At 39.6% G+C, this 22,386-nt stretch overlaps 1 protein-coding gene across 1 annotated transcript in view; it reads left to right on the top strand.

Moving 5' to 3' along the window:
* Positions 1-794: 794 nt before the first annotated feature.
* Positions 795-22,386, top strand: part of tyr (tyrosinase) — a 94,279-nt gene continuing 72,687 nt past the window's right edge. The window contains exon 1 of the mRNA XM_043691552.2: positions 795-1,610. Within this exon, the coding sequence (XP_043547487.1) occupies positions 795-1,610 (816 nt within the window). The remainder of the gene's footprint in view (positions 1,611-22,386) is intronic.

Below are 22,386 nucleotides of genomic sequence, written 5' to 3'. Positions count from 1 at the left end.
GTGGTCGAATGCCTGAACATGAGAGAGAAACTCGTGCTTTCTGTACGATCATGAAACGGGGCTTGTGATCCACAACTTGCTCTGTCGTAGTGTCCCGTGTGCGTCAGAGTTTCTGCTCTACATGTCGAGACAGTCGGCTGACTTCTTACTTCCATAATTGTGGTAATTCCTTAACGCTTTGAATTAATGAAAACGACATTCACCATTACAGTACCAGTAATAATCTAACAACTTTTTAAAATTCTGCAAATAACCAATAAAACATATAACTAAACGTAACTATCAATTTGTATCGTAGCATATGGTATAGATTATATATCTGATCTTTAAAATCTGTACTAAAAACAGTTAAATTCTCCAATTTAACTTTGAGTAGATATTGATTTTTTTTTTCAAACTTAATTCTAAATGTGTCAGGACATGCACCCTTAATCTCATTTCAGTAAGTAAATATTACCCATTAGACATGCTAAATTTTAATTTAATTGAGTTATTTTGGTAAAGTGTAAATAAGCACTTATGTACTTACATGGTTTGATATGAGAATCCTTTTAATTATATCTTAGATAAAAATAAATTTAATCAATCTATGGTTTTATGTTCATGAGTGGATTTTTTTTTAACTTCAGCTGGCTAAGGGCTGGGGATTTGGTAATGATTTGTGCTAGTCAGGAATGAAAAGCTCTTTTCATTAATCTGAAGCATGTGATTCTGAATTTGAGGAGAAAATCAAAGTGATGTGTTTGACTCCTCACTCTGCAGTGAGCCAAGGTAAAAGGAGCTCACCCAAAAAGATGTCTCTCCTTTTAATTTGCCTTCTGAATTTTTTCAAACTCTCATTTCAACAGTTTCCTCGACCATGTACATCTGCAGATGCACTTCTCAAGAAAGAGTGTTGTCCAGTTTGGAACGGGGATGGATCTTCCTGTGGCAAGCTCTCTGGTAGAGGATCATGTCAAGACATTTTAATAACTGAGGCTGTAAATGGACCTCAGTTCCCATTCTCTGGGGTGGATGATCGTGAAAACTGGCCATCTGTCTTTTACAACAGGACTTGTCAGTGCAACAAAAACTTTATGGGTTTCAGTTGTGCAGACTGCAAGTTTGGCTTTACTGGTCCTAATTGCACGGAACAACGATTGTTGATCAGGAAAGATATCTTTAGCCTCACAACAACTGAGAAGAACAAGTTTCTTGCTTACATCAATTTAGCCAAATACACCATCAGCCAAGACTATCAAATCGCCACTGGAACATATGCCCAGATGAACAATGGTTCAAATCCTATGTTCAAAGATATAACTGTTTATGATCTGTTTGTTTGGATGCACTATTATACATCTAAAGATGCTTTATTAGGCAAGTCAAATGTTTGGATAGATATTGACTTTGCTCATGAAGGTCCTGGTTTCCTGACCTGGCACAGAGCTTTTATGTTGCTGTGGGAAAGTGAACTCCGAAAGATGGTACACGATGACAATTTTACTATTCCATATTGGGACTGGAGAGATTCAGAAAGCTGTGATATTTGTACTGATGAATATATGGGAGGCCGTCATTCCACAAATCCCAATCTTCTGAGTCCTGCATCTGTCTTTGCAGCATGGCAGGTATTGTACAAGAAATCTAATTTTTGTATTTCCCCAGTAAATCAAGTGCTTTTGAAGATTTGTGTCAGACATTTGAAATATTGTGACAAAATTAGTGTGTATCCTATTTATCTTCCATGTCTAATGTTAGATTTTTTTTCTATTAGCAGGTATTTTTAATGTGGACAAATTATTAGTCCAACTCAGTTCTTTACCAGGGAAATAGACTAGCCGCTACATAAGCCACATGGCCTGGCAGATAGCAACCAGTATTTGGGAACCAGAACTTTGATCTTAACTTACAAGGGGTATTTTGAGTGGAGCTCAAAACCATAAGATTCAGATTTCATAGGAGGAATAATACTTATCTAAGGATAAATCTCGCTCTGATATATATTGAAGACACTTGAATATAGTATTATTTTAAAGTTGTACTGCATTCCATAAAATCTTAACTTTATCTAATTTATATTACTACTGAAAACAAATTAGCTCCCTTCCAAAAATGTGGAACTCTTAAACCTTTCTCCCATATCTTTTTCAGGCTTTTCAGATGTAGTACAGGTACGCACTCCTTTATTTGAAATTTCAAAAGCTCTGAAATCCAACATTTCTTTCATGAAGTGTTTTTCTGCATAACAAGGTGTGAACAAGTGACCCAACTCCACACCCACTTGACCCATGCCACTCAGATGTGACATGGCAGCGTGGCTTAGCACTGCATAAATTGTGTCTCAGCACTTGTACTAGTCACACATGGGTCTGCTACTTGCTAAGTTTTTTTTAATTTCACTGTGAAAATGTCGTTTTGTTTTGAAATGCAAAAGATTCCAAAATCCAAAATCAACTGACCCCAAGGATTTTGGATAAAGGATTGTATACCTGTATAATTTTTTTTACTTTCCAAGTTTGTTAAATTATTTGAATGCTGATATTCTCCCACATTTATAAATGAGTGCACTTCAAAATTATTTAATTGGATGTAAAATGCTGCTGTACGCTCTGAAGTCATGAAAGGCACAATATAGAATTGAATTGAATTTATTGTCACGTGTACTGAGGTACGGTGAAAAGCTTTGTCTTGCAGCAATACAGGCAGATCACAGAGTTAAGTAGCATAGATAAGTAAATAATAGGTAAAGAGCAGCAAAAAACAAAAACACAAGTACAAGAGAATATAAAGAATTTGAGTCTATTCAGTATCCTAACAGTTTCTAGCCTACTGTTGTTTAGAAACCGCCTAGTGCATGTGTTCAGGCTTCTGTATCTTCTCCCCAATGGTAGAGATTGTAGAAAAACATTGCCAGGGTGGGATGGATCTTTGAGAATGCTGGCGGCCTTTCCTTGACAGCAGGCCTGGTAGATGGATTCCATAGATCGGAGGTTGGCCTTTGTGATTGTCTGGGCCGAGTTCACCACTCTCTGTCTCCAATCTTGAATGGCACAGTTGCCATACCAGGTAATGATACATCTAGATAAAATGCTCTCTATGTTGCACCAGTAAAAGTTGGCAAGGGTATTCACCGTCATGCCAAATTTCCTCACTTGCCTGAGGAAGAAGAGACATTGTTGGGCCTTTGTAACCAGTGCATCCACATGAAGAGTCCTAGAAAGCTTGTTGTGGATGACCACTCCCAGGAGCTTGACACTCTCCACTTGTTCCACCTCTGTGCTGTTAATGTTTAGGGAGGCATGAGTAACATCCTGCGGAAAGTCAATAATGAGTTCCTTGGTTTTGCCAGCATGCAAATGCAAGTCTTTCATTTAGCCAGCATGGTACTCTGACTATAGTCGCCTGTTTGAGTATAGTCTAATTATTAATGATCATTCTGCTTCATATTTTGGGAAACCACAGCATGATTTATTTTGAAATTAATAGGCTTGCAACTTTACAATTTGGTAAACTGTAGAACAATTGGTTTGCTCTGTGAATACTTTGATTCCACTAACTGAAAAATATGGAAACCAATTACAGTGGAAACTCGATTATCTGAATGTGATGGACAGGCACTATTTCGATCGGATAACCGATTATTCGGTTAATCGATTAAATGCTTTTCCTCTGGCACTCAGATTTTAAAGTCTGCTCCCTATTCAGGAGACCACAACAGCACACAGTGCATGAGACCCTGCCCCCCCTCTAGTCCCCCTGCCTCCTGACCTGTTCCAACCCCCCCCCCCCCGCACAAAGTGTACGATCCCCCGCCCCCAACACAGCACCCTCACCGCCGCCTGTTCACCCCTGGCCCCCCTCCGGGACAGCTGGACTGCACACCAACAACAAGACTGCTACTGCTGCCGCTGCCTTTATGGGGTAAGTCTCCAAATAGCGTGCGCGCGCACACACACACAACTTTTTACTGCAATTTTTTTAACAGGTTCCATGTTTGCCCAGTACAGGACAATATTGGAGAGATTATTCCTGGGAAGGGGGAGGGGGGTGTCAGTGTACACCCCTCTGTAGAACTCCAGGGAAAGTGTGGGGAGAGAAAGAAGGCAGTAGGTTAGTAATTTAGAGAAGGTGCCTGTTTAATCACTATAAACAAAAGACGCGATCAGTGCTGGAAACGTGTCTTTGATGTAATGTTTCTATTGGGACCTCAATCTCCTTCCAATAATCTGGTTTCCTCTGTATAGTACAAAGCAATTACAAGGAGTATCAAATGAATAATGAGAGATTGATGGGTAGTACTTTGTGCCAGACCTCCACAACAGTGTATCAGTCACCATACTGGATCAGACTACATTCAGTTCACATAAGAAGATGACATCAACTCTGCCTCACTATCACTTCTCTTAACCCTAATACTACTTATGATTTTTCATGCTTCTTATAGAACTGGTGGAGCATAAACACCCTCCGAATTATTAGGAAGAACAAAACCTTTTTATTTGATTCCTATCATTTTGATCCCTTTATGCTATGCTATCCCTCATCCTTGAGGCACAATGAGGTGATGAATCACTTGACACTCAGGTCCACTTCCAATGTCAAAGCATTCATTGCTTTACACCAATGGGGAGAAAGCCTCTGGGTAGACGAACGACTTCACCACTGAACAAACAAAAACATTTGATTCTAATCCACTTTGGTGATTACAAATCAATTGTATTATTAATTGATACATACGCACCAAATCAAATTAATCACATACCTGTGTGATTAGGCCAACTTGGGGTAATTACCTAACCCTCATCAATTATCCGTGGATCTTCACAGTACATCTTATTCAACATCTTGTCCAGTCAACGCAGCTATTAAGAGGGCTCTCATCAATCCACTTTAGACTGAACTTTTCAGGAATATAGTTAAATTCCATAATGGCTGTATGTTTAAAACTCAATTTAAATGTTTGATAGGTGATCACTCTTTATTATATTACTTAGCTATAGAATACTACACATGGCTATGATTTTACTACATTACACAATATATTACTATAGGTAGATTCATGGTTCTTTACACAAGCATCTGCATCTTTTCTATGTGAAAGTTCAAAGTCTACATTTCAAAATGGCTAGTTCTCCCTGTATTCCATGAGATTTAACCTTGCTAACCTATCTCCCATGGGGAACTTTGTCGAACGCCTTACTGAAGTCCACAAAAATCACGTCTACTGCTCTGCCCTCATCAATCTTCTTTGTTCCTTCTTCAAAAAACTCAATCAAGTTTGTGAGACGTGATTTCCCATGCACAAAGCCATGTTGACTATCCCTTATCAGTCCTTGCCTTTCCAAATACATGTATATCCTGTCCCTCAGGATTCCCTCCAACAACTTCCCCACCACCAACGTCAGGCTCACTGTCTATGGTTCCCTGGCTTGTCCTTACCACCTTTCTTTAAAGAGTGGCACCAGGTTAGCCAACCTCCAGTCTTCTGGCACCTCACCTGTGACTATTGATGATACAAATATCTCAGCAAGTGGTCGAGCAATCACTTCCCTAGCCTCCCACAGAGTTCTAGGTATACCAGATCAGGTTCTGGGGATTTATCCACTTTTATGCATTTCAAGACATCTAGCACTACTTCCTCTGTAATATGGGCATTCTCCAAGACATCACCATCTATTTCCCTACATTCTATATCTGCCAGGTTGTTTTCCACAGTAAATACTGATGCAAAATACTCGTTTAGTATCTTCCCCCATCATCTTTGGATCAAAACAAAGGCTGCCTTGCTGATCTTTAAGGGACCCTATTATCTCTCTAGTTACACTTTAGTCCTTAATGTATTTGTAAAATCCCTTTGGAATCTCCTTAACTCTATTTGCCAAAGCTATATCATGTCCCATTTTTGCCCTCCTGATTTCCCTCTTAAGTGTACTGCTGCTGTCTTTATACTCTTCTAAGGATTCACTCCATCTATTCTGTCTATACCTGACATATACTTCCTTCTTTTTCTTAACCAAACCCTCAATGTCTTTAGTCGTCCATCATTCCCTTCACCTACCAGCCTTTCCTTTCACCCTGACAGGAATATACTTTCTCTGGACTCTTGTTATCTCACTTTTGAAGGCTTCCCAATTTCCAGCTGCCCCTTTACCTGCAAAAATCTGTCCCCAATCAGTTTTTGAAAGTTCTTGCCTAATACCATCAAAATTTAGCCTTTCTCCAATTTAGAATTGCAACTGTTAGATTTGGTCTATCCTTTTCCATCACTATTTTAAAACTAATAGAATTATGGTCACTGGCCCCAAAGTGCTCTCCCAGTCACCTGCCCTGCCTTATTTCCCAAGAGTAGGTCAAGTTTTGCACCTTCTCTAGTAGGTACATCCACATACTGAATCAGAAAATATTCTTGTGCACACTTAACAAACTCCTCTCCGTCTAAACCCTTAACATTATGGCAGTCCTGGTCTTTGTTTGGAAAGTTAAAATCCCCTACCATAACCACCCTATTATTCTTACAGATAATGGAGATCTCCTTACAAATTTGACTATTAGGGGGTCTATAATACAATCCCAATAAGGTGATCATCCCTTTCTTATTTCTTTGTTCCACCCAAATAACTTGCCTGGATATATTTCTGGGAATATATGCTCTGTCAGTACGGCTGTAATGCTATCCCTTATCAAAAATGCCACTCTTCCTCCTTTCCTGCATCCCTTTCTGTCCTTCCTGTTTAGCATTTGTATCCTGGAACATTAAGCTGCCAGACTTGTCCATCCCTGAGCCATGTTTCTGTAATTGCTATGATATCCCAGTCCCATGTTCGTAAGCATGCCCTGAGATCATCTGCCTTCCTTGTTGGGCTTCTTTCATTGAAATAAATGCAGTTTAATTATTCACCTTGCTCTCTGCTTTGTCCGTGCCTGCTCTGACTGTTTTGACTTGCTGCTTTTTTCAACTGTACCAGCCTTCGATTAATCTCTTACCTAACTCTCTTCCTGGGTTTCTCCCCCTCACCCCCAACAACAAAACCTTACTAGTTTAAATCTTCCTAAGCAGCTTCAGCAAATCTCCCTGCCAGTATATTTAGTCCCCTTTCAGTTCAGGTGCTTTCCTTCTTGTACAGGTCACTCCTACCCCAAAAGAGGTTCCAATGATTCCAAAATGTGAATCCTTCTCCCATACACCATCTCCTCAGCCATGCATTCATCTGCTCTATCCTCCTATTCCTACCCTCACTAGCTCGCAGCACTGGGAGTAATCCAGATTTTGCTACTCTTGAAGACCTCCTTTTTAAATTTCCTGCCCAACTCTCTGTATTCTTCCTTCAGAATCTCAACCTTTTCCCTTCTTATGTCATTGGTTCCAATGTGTACAATAACCTCCTGCTGGCCCCTCTCCTGCTTGAGAACATTCTGTACCCTCTCTGAAACATCCTTGATCCTGGCACCAGGGAGGCAACACACCATTCTGATTTTGCGCTGCTGGCCACAGAAACGTCTGTCTGTGCCTTGGACTAGAGAATCCCCTTACCCAATCGATCTCTTGAAATCTGATGTACCTCTCATTGCATTAGAACCAGTCTCAATGTCAGAAACATGGCTGTCCATGCTACATTCCCCTGAGAATCCATCACCCCTGACATTTTCCAAAACAGCATACTTATTTGAAATGGGGATAGACACAGAAGACTCCTGCAAAACCTACCTATCTCTCTTACCTTCCCTAGAGTTAACCCATCCATGTGACTGTATCTGCAACTTTCTCCCTTCCTATAACTGCCACCCATCACATCCCCTTGCTTTTTTAAATTCCTCGTTGCCTCCACGTGTTGCTCCAATGATCCATTTGATCTGATAGGATTCGCAACCAACGGCACTTATTGCAGATGTAATCCTCAGTAACGTAAATTCTCCCTAAACTCTCTCCTCCGACAAGAACATCTGACTCCACTAAGGGCTATTTTTGCTTCTTCCAGTCTGCAGACCCAGAAAATAGCATGCCTTATTCCTCTCTAAAACACTGCTCCAAGCTAACAATATTTGTGGTTTATATTTTTAAGTTTAATCGAGACATATCTCAATAAAACATAATCAACAAAGAACCCACTCTACTCATTACTGCAGACTTACAGCAAGGCCACACTTCAAGCTGTTCACTTGTCTGTTTTTCAAATTTTCTTATTTCCGGTTCTTTGTCTTTCTTATTTTCTATTTCTCTCAGTTTCTTGCTAATTTCTCACTTCCCTTTTTCCTCCAAAGCATGTCTTCTAATTTTTCTTTCACCCCCAAGTCAACTTTTTATTAATTTCTAAATTAATGTGCATTAATTCTAGTGTTAACAACAAATTCAGGTTTCCCTCCTTTTTAATTCAAAATATTGAGTTTTAGCATTTCACCTTTAAAAAAACCATACTTTGTAAAAAAAAAATTCAATGTATTGGCTAACTCCTAGTTTTCATCAAAGAATCAAATAATCCTTAAAAAAAACTCTCCAACTATCAAAGCCATTTTTATTTTCAATCTGTGTATTATACATCACAACACTGATTATTTTTTCCTTTCTGTTTGGTACCTAGACCAATTCTTTGTTGAAAGAGTCTCAAATATTTCTTAAATTCTGTGGATTATTATTTCCACCAATAGTTTCGTTTTATGATCTGAACCAATGGTAATAGTGATATGTCAAATCCAAAGTCAGTTCTGGCTTGATAGACCATATTTTGTTTTTCACCTTGCAATTTGTTTACCACTTGTGTTCATGATAAGGAGGAGCCAGTGTTGGATTGGGGTGGACAAAGCTAGAAGTCACATGACACCAGGTTACAGTCCAAAAGGTTTTATTTAAAATCATAAGCTTTGAGTACTGCTTCATCAAATGAAGTGCTTTAATTTTTTAGAACTAAAAGGAGGGAAACCTGAACTTGATGTACTAGAAATAGTGAACATTCATTCAGCAATTTAAAAAGTTGACTTCACCTGATGAAGAAGTAGCATTCTGAGAACTTGTGATTTCAAAAAACCTGTTGGACTATAACCTGGCGTTGTGTGACTTCTGCATTTGCATTCAGTTACTGAATATACTCTCAAGATTGCTGATTTACTTTTTTTTGCATAATAAACTTGTTATTTTGCTAAAGTAAATAAAAGTGTGTTAGGATCTTTCAAAATTGTCCTCTCTATCATAAATAGTCAAAAGAAAAAATCAAACTGTCTTTTCCAGGCTACGTCCTTTCCAGTTACTTAACTTATTAACATATCTCTCCCATCTTCAGTTTTAAATTTTCTTTCTTAACTAAAGATAATGTAAAAGTTTTCTGTCTGTATGTTGACCAGACATGATTTTCCTCTTTCCCAAACAGGAGACACTAACTCACTGACCTTTTCTCAGAACCTTAAGATTAGTGCAGAGCTTTTTCCAACTCTATGTACTTTGACTGCTAAAACAAGTTAAGTCTTATTTCAAGCTATTATGATCTAGAATCTGTTAAAATTAAATCATCCTTCTGATAATATTGATTATTCTTCTAGAGTGAAGCTATTTCCGGCCATTGGCATCTCTTCCTGTAGCTTGAGTTGAAATGTTTGTTAACAATTATCTCATCAGGTGGCTTATCTAGTCATTTACTTGCAAAATATTGGAAATGCTAATCTGAACTCACAATTTGAAATTAGTTTCTGACATTTTAAATTTAAACAGCAATTACTTTCACAAAACTAAAACCTATAGCCATTTTCTTCTACTTTGTAGAATCTAAATCTCACATCATCCGTTTATTTGCTACTTCTAGACCTCCCTATTGTCAAGTATTTCTTCTCAGCCTTTCATCAGCCACCCTGGCAATAATTTAGGTTACCCAAAATCATACCGCATCTATTCTAACTGAAAAGTTGTTTAGATCCCTCGTTCTGTGCTCACTGCCTAATGTTGCTCCTGATTCAGCTACGCCTCAATTTTTGGATGCTTATCATTGTTTTCAGTTTTCTCCCTGGCCTCATCTCACACTCCCTGTAATCTCTTCAAATCTTAAAGCATTTCCAGTTTTCCGTTTGGGCAATCTGATCATCCCCAGTTTTAACTGCGAGATGGAAGGTGTATAATTTATAAATTTTGGTTATCGTTTTTGAAATTTGGATTTCAAAATTAGAGGCTGATGAATATTGGTTATGTCTGTGAAAGTTTATTTTTAGAAAAACCAAGTCAGAGTGCTGTGGTACTTCTGATAAAATCGAACATTGAGAGATAGCAAATTGTTCTGGATCTTTATAGTGTTAATGGAAATACATTTATATTCTTGGGTATATGACAATTTGAGTAAACATGTAAGGCTATTAGCCTTATATTGAGTCCAGGATTAAACAAAATTTAATTCAGTTCAGATGACCAGTGTTGAGTTTGCTTTCTTTTTAAACACAAAAATAGTTTCTCTGTGAAAAGAAAGATTCAAGACAGTTCAAGGACCCTTTTACCTCAGCAGAAGGATTTAGTCTGTAAGTATTTCAAACCAGGAGAGTTTAGTTAGAAATGTGTCGTTTATTAGAATTGAGAAAATCTTGGTTCTCAAATTTGTGAAAAAGTTCAACTTTGGCAGATTTGAAAAGGTTTGACCAAATTTTTCTCATAGTTTACTTGCTGTATACCATCAGAATTGAACTGAGTAGAACCCTATACAGTTCAGATAGGAGTTGCAATTTTTCTGTACTTGAGTCTTAGCAATAGATTAATGTCAGGAAATAGTTAGAAAATTTGTTTGTTGTATGAGTTGATATATGTGTGTTTATATATTTTAAAATTGCTTTTCTTTTGTGATAAACTTCTGTTCTCATGTGATTATGTCCCAGAGAGTAATCAGCGCCTTGAATAACTGAACAAAACAAGATGCATACAGCCAGACTTTGAGATCTGGTTGACCTAAGTCATTGAGTCTACAACACTTTAAGGGACAGATGTAAAATGTCATCTCCCAGAGCTGTTGATCTAGGTAGTCAACAACTTTTGAGCAATTTTCAGATATTTTGCTTGAATGTAAAAAGCAGCAATTTAGACAAAGCAGATACAGAGCCATGCAAGTGGGGATGGTTCAGAGACCTGAAGACAACAGACCATTAGCAAGGACTGTGACAATTGTTAAAATTGTGAAGACAGCATGCTATACTCTAGCAAGTGTGGAAGGGAACTCTTCATTAGGTTTTCTTTCTCCTCTTCTGGTCTAACTTTGCACAATCTCCCTAGATTTGTGACAATAAATTATCATCATCAACTTCCATCTGCAAAAAACTGCTTCCTAATGAGGACAACCACCGACAAGGATAGTATGATAAAGACTGCCCTCTGTCCCTGAGCACTTGTTGACTCTACCATATTCTGAGGAGCTATAGCTCATGCTATATTAATCAATTGTCTGAATCCCTTTGGTCAATGATTGCCGGTCAGTTACTGATGAAATCAGGGTTGAAGGTTAGTTGTCATTCCTTCTAAGAACAAAACATCACATTTTCCTAAACAATGCATTGATAATATAATATGGACCTGCTAAATCTTTGATATCTGTTCATTGGAACATCATGACCTTGCTGAATCTTATTTTTGCTTTGGTTTTTATATGCAAGAGATGTGTTTTTGTTTGTAGAAGATTAGTTATTACTGTAACATAAAATATGCTATGCGGGCCTTTTAAAAAAAGGAATTCTAAAATAACTCGGTTTTAAAGGGGACCTCAATTTCCAACAAAACATTTTGTTTTGAACGTGGACAATCAGAGAGAACTTCCCCAGGACCGACAACCTTTATCATCAATTACTTTCTGAAACTCATCTCAAAGTTTGAGTTGAATTCCAACTGGAAGACTTGATCACCACCAACTGGAGCATTTTTGGAGAACTCTTGATTTTAGAATTTACTAAGTTTTTAATATTTATTTTCCTACTTCTACATTTAATGTTTTAATCTACACCATTTATTTATAGAAAAATGAAACTGCAGACAGCCATAACTTACATTGTCCTCGTGCATGAATCGCAAATGACTACTCTGCAAGTAAAACAGACAATGTCGAAAACTAGTAGAATGGTATTATTTACTGCCAGGAAACTTGAACACAATGTTTAGTTAGGACATTCATGAGATCAGATAGAACAAACAATATTACAGCGCAGTACAGGCCCTTTGGCCCTCAATATTGCATCAACTTGTGGAACCAATCTGAAGCCCATCTATCCTACACTATTCCACTCTCGTCTATATGACTATTCAATGACCATTTAAATGCCTTTTAAAGTTGGTGAGTCTTCTGCTGTTGCAGATGATGCATTCCATACCCCTATTACTCTGAATAAAAAAAACTACCTCTGACATCTGTCCTATATCTATCCCCTCAATTGAAAACAATGTCCCCTCATGCTAGCCATCACCATCCAAGGAAAAAGGCTCTCCTTGTCCAACCTATCTAACCCTCTGATTATCTTTTATGTCTCAAGTCTTCTCAACCTCCTTCTCTCTAACAAAAACAGCCTCAAGTCCCTCAGCCTTTCCTCATAAGATCTTCCCTCCATACCAGGCAACATCGTGGGCGGCACGGTGGCACAGTGGTTAGCACTGCTGCTTCACAGTGCCAGAGACCCGGGTTCAATTCCCGCCTCAGGCGACTGACTGTGTGGAGTTTGCATATTCTCCCCGTGTCTGCGTGGGTTTCCTCCGGGTGCTCCGGTTTCCTCCCACAGTCCAAAGATGTGCAGGTCAGGTGAATTGGCCATGCTAAAATTATCCGTAGTGTTAGGTAAGGGGTAAATGTAGGGGTATGGGTGGTTTGCGCTTCGGCGGGTCGGTGTGGACTTGTTGGGACGAAAGGCCTGTTTCCACACTGTAAAGTAATCTAATCTAATTTAATCTAATCCTAATCAATCTCCTCTGAACCCTTTCCAAAGCTTCCACATCCTTCCTATAATGGAGTGACCATTATGCAATACTCCAAATGTGGGCGCACCGGAGTTTTGTACAGCTGTAGCATGATCTTATGGTTCTGAAACTCAAACTCAATTCCTCTATCAATAAAAGCTAATGCACTGTGTACTTTCTTAACAACCCTATCAATCTGGGTGGCAACTTTCAAGGATCTATGTACCACTAATCCAGAATCTGGTTTCCAGCATCTGCAGTCATTGTTTTTACCACCGAGATCTTTCTGCTCATCTACACTACCAAGAATTCTACCATTAGTCCATTACTCTGCATTCCTGTTACCACATCTAAAGTGAATCACCTCACACTTTTCCACATTAAACTTCATTTGCCACCACTCAGCCCAGCTCTGCAGCTTACGTGTGTTTCTGTGTAACCTACAACATCCTTCATTGTTATCCACAACTCTACTGACCTCAGTGTCATCTGCAAATTTACTAACCCATCCTTCTATGCCCTCATCCAAGTCATTTATAAAAATGACAAATAACAGTGGACCCAACAGATCCTTGCAGTACCCCACTAGTAACTGAATGCCAGGATGAACATTTCCCATCAACCATCACTCTGTCGTCTTCAGCTAGCCAATTTTTGATCCAAACCGCTAAATCACCCTCAATCCCATGCCTCTCTATTTTATGCAATAGCTTACTGTGGGGAACCTTATCAAATGTCTTACTGAAATCCATCTACACTACATCAACAGCTTTACCTTCATCTACCTGTTTGTCACCTTCTCAAAGAACTCAATAAGGTTCGTGAGGCATGACCTACCCTTCCCAAAACTGTGTTGACTATCCCTAATCAACTTATTCCTTTCTCAATGGTTGTAAATCCTATCTCTTATAACCCTTTCCAACACTTTACCCAAAACTGAAGTAAGGCTCACATGTCTATAATTGCCAGGGTTGTCTCTATTCCCCTTCTTGAACAAGGGAACACCATTTGCTATCCTCCAGTCTTCTGGCACTATTTCTGTAGATAATGATGACATAAAGATCAAAGTCAAAGGCTTCGCAATCTCTCTAGCATCCCAGAGATCCTAGGATAAATACGATTCAGCCAAGGAGACATATCTATTTTTATACTTTTCAGAATTGTTAACACCACCTTATGCACCTCAATCCCATCTAGTCTAGTAGCCTGTATCTCCTTATTCTCCTCAACCACATTGTCTTTTTCCAGTGTAAATATTGATGAAAAGTATTCATTTATCACTTCCCCCTATCTCCTGACTCCATGCACAACTTCCCACTGCTATGCTTGATTGGCCCCAATCTTACTCTAGTCATTCTTTTATTCCTGATATATCTAGAGAAAACCTTAGAGTTTTCCTTGATCTTATCCACCAATGACTTCTCATGTCCTCCCGGCTCTTCTTAGCACTCTCTTTAGGACTTACCTGGCTAACTTGTAACTCTCAAGCACCCTAACTGAGCCTAATATAAGCCTTCTTCCCCTTGACAAGAGAAAGATTCCTTCTTAAACCATGACTCCCACACTTGACAACTTTCTCCCTGTCTGACAGATACATACTTATCAAGGACTCACAGTAGTGTTCCTTGAATAAGCTCCACATTTCAATTGTGCCCATTCCCTGTAGTTTCCTTCCCTATCCTATGCATCCTAAACCTTGCCTAATCACATCGTAATTGCCTTTTCCCCAGTTATAGCTCTTGCCCTGCAGTATATACCAATCCCTTTCCATTAATAAATTAAACATAACCAAATTGTGGTCACTATCACCAAAGTGCTGACCTACCTCCAAATATAACACCTGGCCGGGTTCATTACCCAGTACCAAATCCAATGTGGCCTCGCCGGTTGTTGGCCTAACTACATAGTGTCAGGAAACACTCCTGAACACATTGGACAAAAACTGACCCATCTAAAGTACTTGAACTATAGTATTCCCAGTCAATATTTGAAAAGTTAAAGACCCCATAACGAACTACCCTGTCACTCTCGCTCCTATCAAAGATAATCTTTGCTATCCTATCCTCTACATGTTGAAGCTATTTGGAGGCCTGTAGGAAACTCCCAACAGGGTAACCCCTCCTTTCCTCTTTGTAATCTCAGCCCACACTACCTCGGTAAACGAGCCCTCAGACGTCCTCTCTGCAACATTAATACTGTCCTTGACTAACAGTGCCACAGCACCCCCTTTTTTTTCTTTTACCATTTTCCCTGTTCTTACCGAAACATCTAACTCCCAGAACCTGCAATAACCATTCCTATTCCTGCTTTACTCGTGTCTGAAATGATACACAATATTGAAACCCCAGGTACCAACCCAAGCTGCAAGTTCACCCGGATGCTCCTGGCATTGAAGTAGACACACTTCAACCAACTTCTTGCTTGCCGTTCTTGCTTAGTTCTGACTTCACTGCTCTCAACGTCCTGTATGCTTGAACTACAATTTTGGTTCCCATTCCCTTGTTGAATCTGTTTAAACCCACCCAAAGAGCATTAGCAAATTCTACCCCACCAGGATATTGGTAGCCCTCTGGTTCAGGTGAAGACCGTCCTGTTTGTAATGGTCCTACCTATCCTAGAAAAAGCCCCAATCTTCCAGGAATCCAAAACCCACCCTCCCTGCATCATCCCTGTAGCCACGTGTTCAACTCCTCTCACTCAGTATTTCTCACGTCTCTAGCATGTGACACAGGCAACAAACCAGAGATAACAACTCTGTTTGTTCTAGCTCTAAATTTCCACTCTAGCTCCCTGAATTTCTGCCTTCTATCCCCATCTCTCTTCCTTCCTATGTTATTGGTGCCTATGTGGACCATGACTTGGGGATGCTCCCCCTACCCCTCAAGGATCCCGAAAACACGATCAAAGACATCACGAACCCTGGCACCTGGGAGGCAACACACCAACCACGAGTCTCTCTCAATCCCACAGAACCTCCTATCTGTCCCCCTAAATATGGAGTCCCCAATGAATTATGAAGTTAAAAATCACACAACACCAGGTTATAGTCCAACAGATTTAATTGGAAGCACACTAGCTTTCGGAGCGACGCTCCTTCATCAGGTGATTGTCTGGACCAATGAATTATGTTCTGTTCCTCTTCCCTCTTTGCTTCTGAGTAACCGGGACAGACTCTGTGCCAGATACCTGTACCCCATGGTTTACCCTGGTAAGTTGTCCCCCCAACAGTATCCAAGGCAGTATACTTGTTGAGGGGAACAAGCTCAGGAGATCTCTGCACTGTCTGCCAATTCCTTTTCCATCCTCTGACGGTAACTCATCTACCTTCTTCTTTTACCTGAGGTGTGACTACCTCCCTGTAACTCCTCTCAATGACCCCCTTCTGCCTCCCAAATGATCCGAAGTTCATCCAGCTCCAGCTGCAGTTCCCTAACACAGTTTTTGAGAAGCTGGAGTTGGGTATACTTCCCACAGATGCAGTCAGCAGGGACACTTCCTCCACATTCTGCAGGAGGAACATTCAACTGCCCTAAACTCCATTCCCACTATTCTAAATTCCCAATGACACTACTGAAAAACGTAAAAAAAAAGTTGCCTTACCAATTGGCCCACAGAACCTTCATTTTTTGGCGAGAGGATGACAGGTGGGTGACACTACCCGAGTAGTGTTGTGGGTAAAGTAACCACACAATTATAAAGCCTCGCTTACCTAGTAGTCCCGTGCCTGCTCCTGCTCAGTGTGCGCTCCGCCTATACATGGGGTAAGCTTTTAGGTCTTGGGTACTTTGTGTATTACATCCTCTATTTTGAGGATAGATGTACAGGGGAACCTTGATTATCCGAACGAGATGGGTGGGCACTATTTCGTTCCGATAATTGATTATTCGGTTAATCGATTCAGTGCCTTTCCTCTAGGGCTTGGAGTTTTCTATTAAGTCTGCTCCCCCTTCAGGAGATAAAGCAGTACAGCGTGCGTGAGCCCCTGTCCCCGTCCCGACCCCAATCCTGTCCAACACTGCTCCCTGGCCACACCCCCCCCACCCACCTCTAAACCCTGTCTTACACTGCCCCCTGCCTGCCCACCCCCAACACTGCCACCCGTCCAAACTCCCATCTGCTACCCCATCCAACTCCACCCTCTCCCGCTCCCTGCCCCGCCCCCTCTCCGGGGCAGCCAGACTGGACACCAACAACAAGACTGCTGCTAATGCCTTTTGGGGTGTGAATCTCCAAACAGCGCGCGCACAACATTTTACTGTAACGTTTTGACAGGTTCCACCTTTGCCCTGTACAGGACAATGTTAGAGAGATTATCTGGGGATGTGGGGGGGTGGGGGGGAGAGAGGTTTAGGGTACAAGCCTGTGTAGAACTCCAGGGAAAGTGTGGGAAGGGGGGGGCGGGGGAGGTCAGTCATTTAGAGACGGTGCCTGTGCTCCCATCAGTCCAGGACTTTCTCGGCAGCACTTTTAATCACTCTAAACAAAAGACGCGATCATTGTTGAACACATGTCTTTGATGTATGTGATGTTTCTGTCACGACCTCAAGATGTCCTTCGGATAATACAATTTTCGGGTAATTAGTATTCGGATAATCGAGGTTCCCCTACAGATGCATTGGAAGCAGTTTAGAGAAGGCATATTTGATCCCTTAGCTGGATTGGGTGAGTTGTCTAAAAGAAAAGGTTGGACCCACTAGAGTATAGAAGAGTAAAAGGCAACTTGATTGAAGCGTACAAAATCCTAACAAACTTGACCAGGACGTGATAAAAATGATATTTCCTCTTGAGAGAATCTAGAATTAGGAGTTACAATTTGAAAACTAGTAGTCACCCATTTAAATTAGATGACATGTTATTTTCCAAAGTCACGAGACTTTGGAACACTTTTTCAAAATATGAACCAAGTAGCTTTTGAATATTTAAGACAGTTGAATCAATTCTTGGTTTCAAAAATGGGTGAAAGGTTAACTGGGTTAAACAGGAATGAGAAATTGAGATTCCAAACAGATTAGCCATGATTTTATTGGATGGCAGAGTGGGTTTAAGGTACCAAATGGATTACACCTGATCCTCATGCCTGTTCATAGTTTGATCCAGGAAGAAACCCCACTGCCAACAGTTACTGTGGAATGCTACTTTGTTTGCAGACCAGCATTGGACAAATTGTGAATAACATTGACTTTTTAATTGTAAAAGTTTGAAAGACAAAGTGATCCAAAGGTAACACTATGCATTCTCCCTGCATGCTAGGCTTACAATGTAAGGACTACAAGCTGAAGTAGACCACATGGCCAATTTAGGCTGCTTTCCCCATTCAATATGATAATTGATGCTTCAACTGTATTTTCCCGTCCATTCTCCATATCATCAGTTACCTACGAAGATCTGTCTGCCAGCCTTAACTGTATTAAATGATGGAGATTCCACAACCCGTGGGGCAGAGAATTCCAAAAATTCACAACCTTTGGTGAAGAAATGTCTCATTATCTCAATTCTCTGGTCATCTATCTTGACTCTGTGCCCCTTTTATTTTGGTTTCTTTGACCAATGGCAACAATGCCCCCTGTATGTTTCAACATCTACCCTATAAAGTCTCTTCAGAATTTAAGTTTCAATAAGTTCAAAGCTCACTTTTCTGAATTCCAAAAGATGTAGACCAAATTTGCCCACCTCATCTTTTCTTTTTGAGTTCATGGAATGAGTGTTGTTGGGAGCATCACCATCTAAAAGTCCCCTTCCAAGTGTCTCTGTTCTGAATGGGAACAACAATGCTATTCTGTCATTGTTCCTGAGCCAGCAAGAAACTGAGCACAGTATTCCAGGTGAGCTCACACCAAAACCCTGCATAATTGTAATGAAACTCTTTTATTTCAATACTCCTTCTGTCGTACAATAAAGATCAAAATTCCATTTGTCTTCCTAATTGCTTGCTGTACCTGCATGCTAACTTTGTGTACCTTGTCTGACCTACAGTTGCATCTCTTTGAACATCAACACTTGAGTTCAGGAGTAGTCTGATCTTCTATTCTTATGATCAAAGTGAATAGCTTCGCTTCTCCTTACATTATAATCCCATATATCGTTGCCAACCCACTTTAAGTCTTTCTTTTTAGCCTCATTGTGTGCTCATCAGAACTTGTTTTTACACTTAGCTTTGTATCATGTAAGCAAACTTAGATACATTACTCTCAGTCCATCCATCTTAATCATTAATATAAATTGCAAATAACTGAGGCCTAGCACTGAACCCTATGTATTTCTGCGCATAATATGCCAATTTAACAGTACCCATGGGAAGGCCTCAACCAGGACCTTGGGTTCATGTCACACTATAGGTGACCCCACTACACGACACACATACACATACATGCACACTCTTACATACTCAGACACTTCCACAGAACTTCTCTCATACACTTGCTCTGTGTCTTCTGATCCTTCTGCACAGTTAACTGATGAAGGAGCAGTGCTCCGAAAGCTAGTACTTCCAAATAAACCTGTTGGACTATAGTCTGGTGTTGTGATTTTAACTAAATAATGAACTGCAGCATTTCCTAATGTTGATGTTAGATTAATTGGCCTGTAGTTATGCTTTTGCTCCTTCCTTTTTGATATATGGTGTAACACATGCCAACTTCCAATTAGATGAATCAGTTATGAATCTAACTACTTTTTGTAAAACACACCTAGTGCGTCCATTATCTCTACAGCTATCTCCTTAAAATCAATAGGGGTAGGCCAGCAAATCCTGGAGATTTGTGGGTTATTTTTATTCTTGGGTTTTTCCAGTAATTTCGCTCTTTATGAATTTCTGTACTTGCCTTATTTTCCTTACTTGATTGCATCCAAGGACTAAGTTTATGTCTGGAATGAAACAACAGATGCTAAGTGTTTGTTCAATACCTCTGCAATATCCTCATTCCCCATGATTTCTTCTGTGTCTGATACAAAGAGAAGGAAGTTTAATTTAGTGACTCACTTTTATTTAGAAAAGCTCTTACAATTTTTAAAATATATTTTTGGCTAGTTTACCCTCATTCTATTGCTTCCCTTTCTATTAAATTGGGCATGAACTGGTTGGACTGAAGGGTCTGTTTCCTTGCTGTATGACTCTGACTCTAAGGTATATATAATACATGCAATCCTTAGACTTGTTTCTGCAGTAGAGCAAGCATCTTTTAGTCATCATTATGCCTACATTTGAGTGAACCACAGTTGGGTCTGTCTTGGTAATTTTTTTATGTTGCAATTGAATGTGTTTTCATTTTATTTATAGCCAAAATAGTTAGTCTATTTGCCCCATTAATCTTGGATGTCCTCTCACATCCATGTAATTGGCTTTAAGATTAGTGTTTTCCTTTGGATTAAGTTGCTTTCAATCTTAATGATATTATGATTGTTTTTCCAGAGGAGCTTTTTACTTTCATTTGAGATAAAAGTAAATTAAGACAATATTAGATCCAAGATCAATTTAACCCTACTCAGCTTCACAATGTATTGGCCCAAGAAACTGTCAAGGAAACATTCCATAAATTCTTCATCTACAGAACCCTTGGCAATTTGGTTCTCTGAACCTATACAAAAAATTAAACTTCCTACACACATTGCTTTCGTTGCAAGTTCCAAACACTTATTACTTAATTCCTTGTCCAACTTTCGTCAATACTATTAAAGGGCTGAAAAGTTACCCTCAGTGATTTTCATTCTTGCTCCTCATATGTTAGATCCCAACTGCTGATATTTCATAATCTTCTGCAGCTAAATCCTTTCTCATGCTATAATGTCACTCTTTACCATCTCGGGCCTTGGAGGTGCTTGTAAGCTTTATCATAGTTTTCAAGAAGGATAATGGGAAGTACTTGCACACTTTAAAACTATTTGTTAATAAGCTCATACATTTGCTTAAGTATGTACTTTCAGATGCCACAGTTGTCATGCAGCATTCTGGCTTAGGTGGATCACTGACCATTCCACCTTCTTCTGCCAAGTATAGAGCATCTAATTACCAGTTGTAAAGGAAAGACTCCTGGTGAATCCCAACAGAAGATGAACTTGCAGTTGGCTACCTTGTTGTGCAAGACATGATGGCAGTATGAATAATTTGCATTAACCCCCATGCATAATTACTGAGGACCCTCAGGAGTTGAACTGAATACATCTGCTCCCTTTGAGTACTCGTGCAGAAATGAACTGTCTCCACTCACTGGATTGGGTGGAGCTCAAAGTAATGTGAACATTAACATTTGCAGAACCATTACCTTGTATAACACATCTCCCAAGCTTTTATTCCCAATTTTCAGTCATTGCGTATTCATTTATACAATAATATTCCAATTACCAGTTTCACTTCTCTTCCCAGGTCCTTGATTACACAAATGCAAGTGATCTGAATGTTTCACAATTTTCCAAGAGAGTGCACTTTCTAGAATGGTAGGCCTCCTGCTTGAGGACAGTTAGCCTTTACTCTGATCTGTGGATTGTTTCTCCACTTGAGTATCTTTGGATATCCTTCATCAAGGATGATATTCTATGTAGAACTTGTCATTTAACCATTGTCATCTGGAAGCAATTTAATTTCCTGATTACACTTCACAGAGAAACTCTCTCTTTCTGACCAATTTGGGTAATTTCCCCATAGCATCAGTTGTGGATTTTTAACCATATGATTGTCCATCATTGAAGATGACTTTTGCTTCAAAAAAGCAATTTTCCATCTTTCAGAAACCTGAATTTTGAAAACTGTCAATATTTGTCTTCGGAATGGACACTCTGTTTTTGAAGTATCCTTGATGCTTATACCAGGCAATTTTTTGCTTTTGACTGAAACCACAAGTACAGATTCACGATAATCTCCCTCCATTTGTTTATCAGATTAGGCATCTTCAGTCACTCTTTGTAGTTGGTTGACTGGTGAAGTAAGCTTCTTTTCAAATCCTCAGTCATACTATTAGACAATAGACAATAGGTGGAGGAGTAGGCTATTCTGCCCTTCGAGTCTGCACCACCATTCAATATGATCAGAGCTGATCATCCTTAATCAGTGGTATTGAATGATTGCTGCTTACTCAGCTCCACCTTTGTCTTTTGGATTGACTGTTCTGTTTTAGAAATCAGAGAAATGAACATTTCCATCAGTCATGCAAAGTCTGTACTTTGTTGACAGGATAGAATCTCTTACGCCACATAAGTAATCTCACTAAACATCTTCTGTATGGAATCCACCATAAGTCCAAGAGGTCCAATCTTTTATAATGGTTTGTTCTCTTGACTCTAATTGAACTCTTTCTGCTATTGTAGGATGTTGAGGTTAAGAAATGCTTGTTAGCTCAAAAAAGAGGAATGATCATTGTCACATGTAACACTGAACTTTCATATCCTTTTTGAATTGCAGTCATACTTGTGGCATAACTTTAATCAAAATATTTAGTCCACACGGGCCATATAATTAGTCATAGAGTCAGAGATGTAGGGTAAATAGGCAAAGTCTTTTCCCTGGGGTCGTGGAGTCCAGA

The sequence above is a fragment of the Chiloscyllium plagiosum genome, unplaced genomic scaffold (genome assembly GCF_037043375.1).
Source record: "Chiloscyllium plagiosum isolate Xiang-an unplaced genomic scaffold, Cpla_swu_hap1 HiC_scaffold_6, whole genome shotgun sequence".
NCBI classification, from domain to species: domain Eukaryota; kingdom Metazoa; phylum Chordata; class Chondrichthyes; order Orectolobiformes; family Hemiscylliidae; genus Chiloscyllium; species Chiloscyllium plagiosum.
Note: the sequence above shows the minus strand (reverse complement) of the source record. Positions and strands in the feature narration are given on the sequence as shown.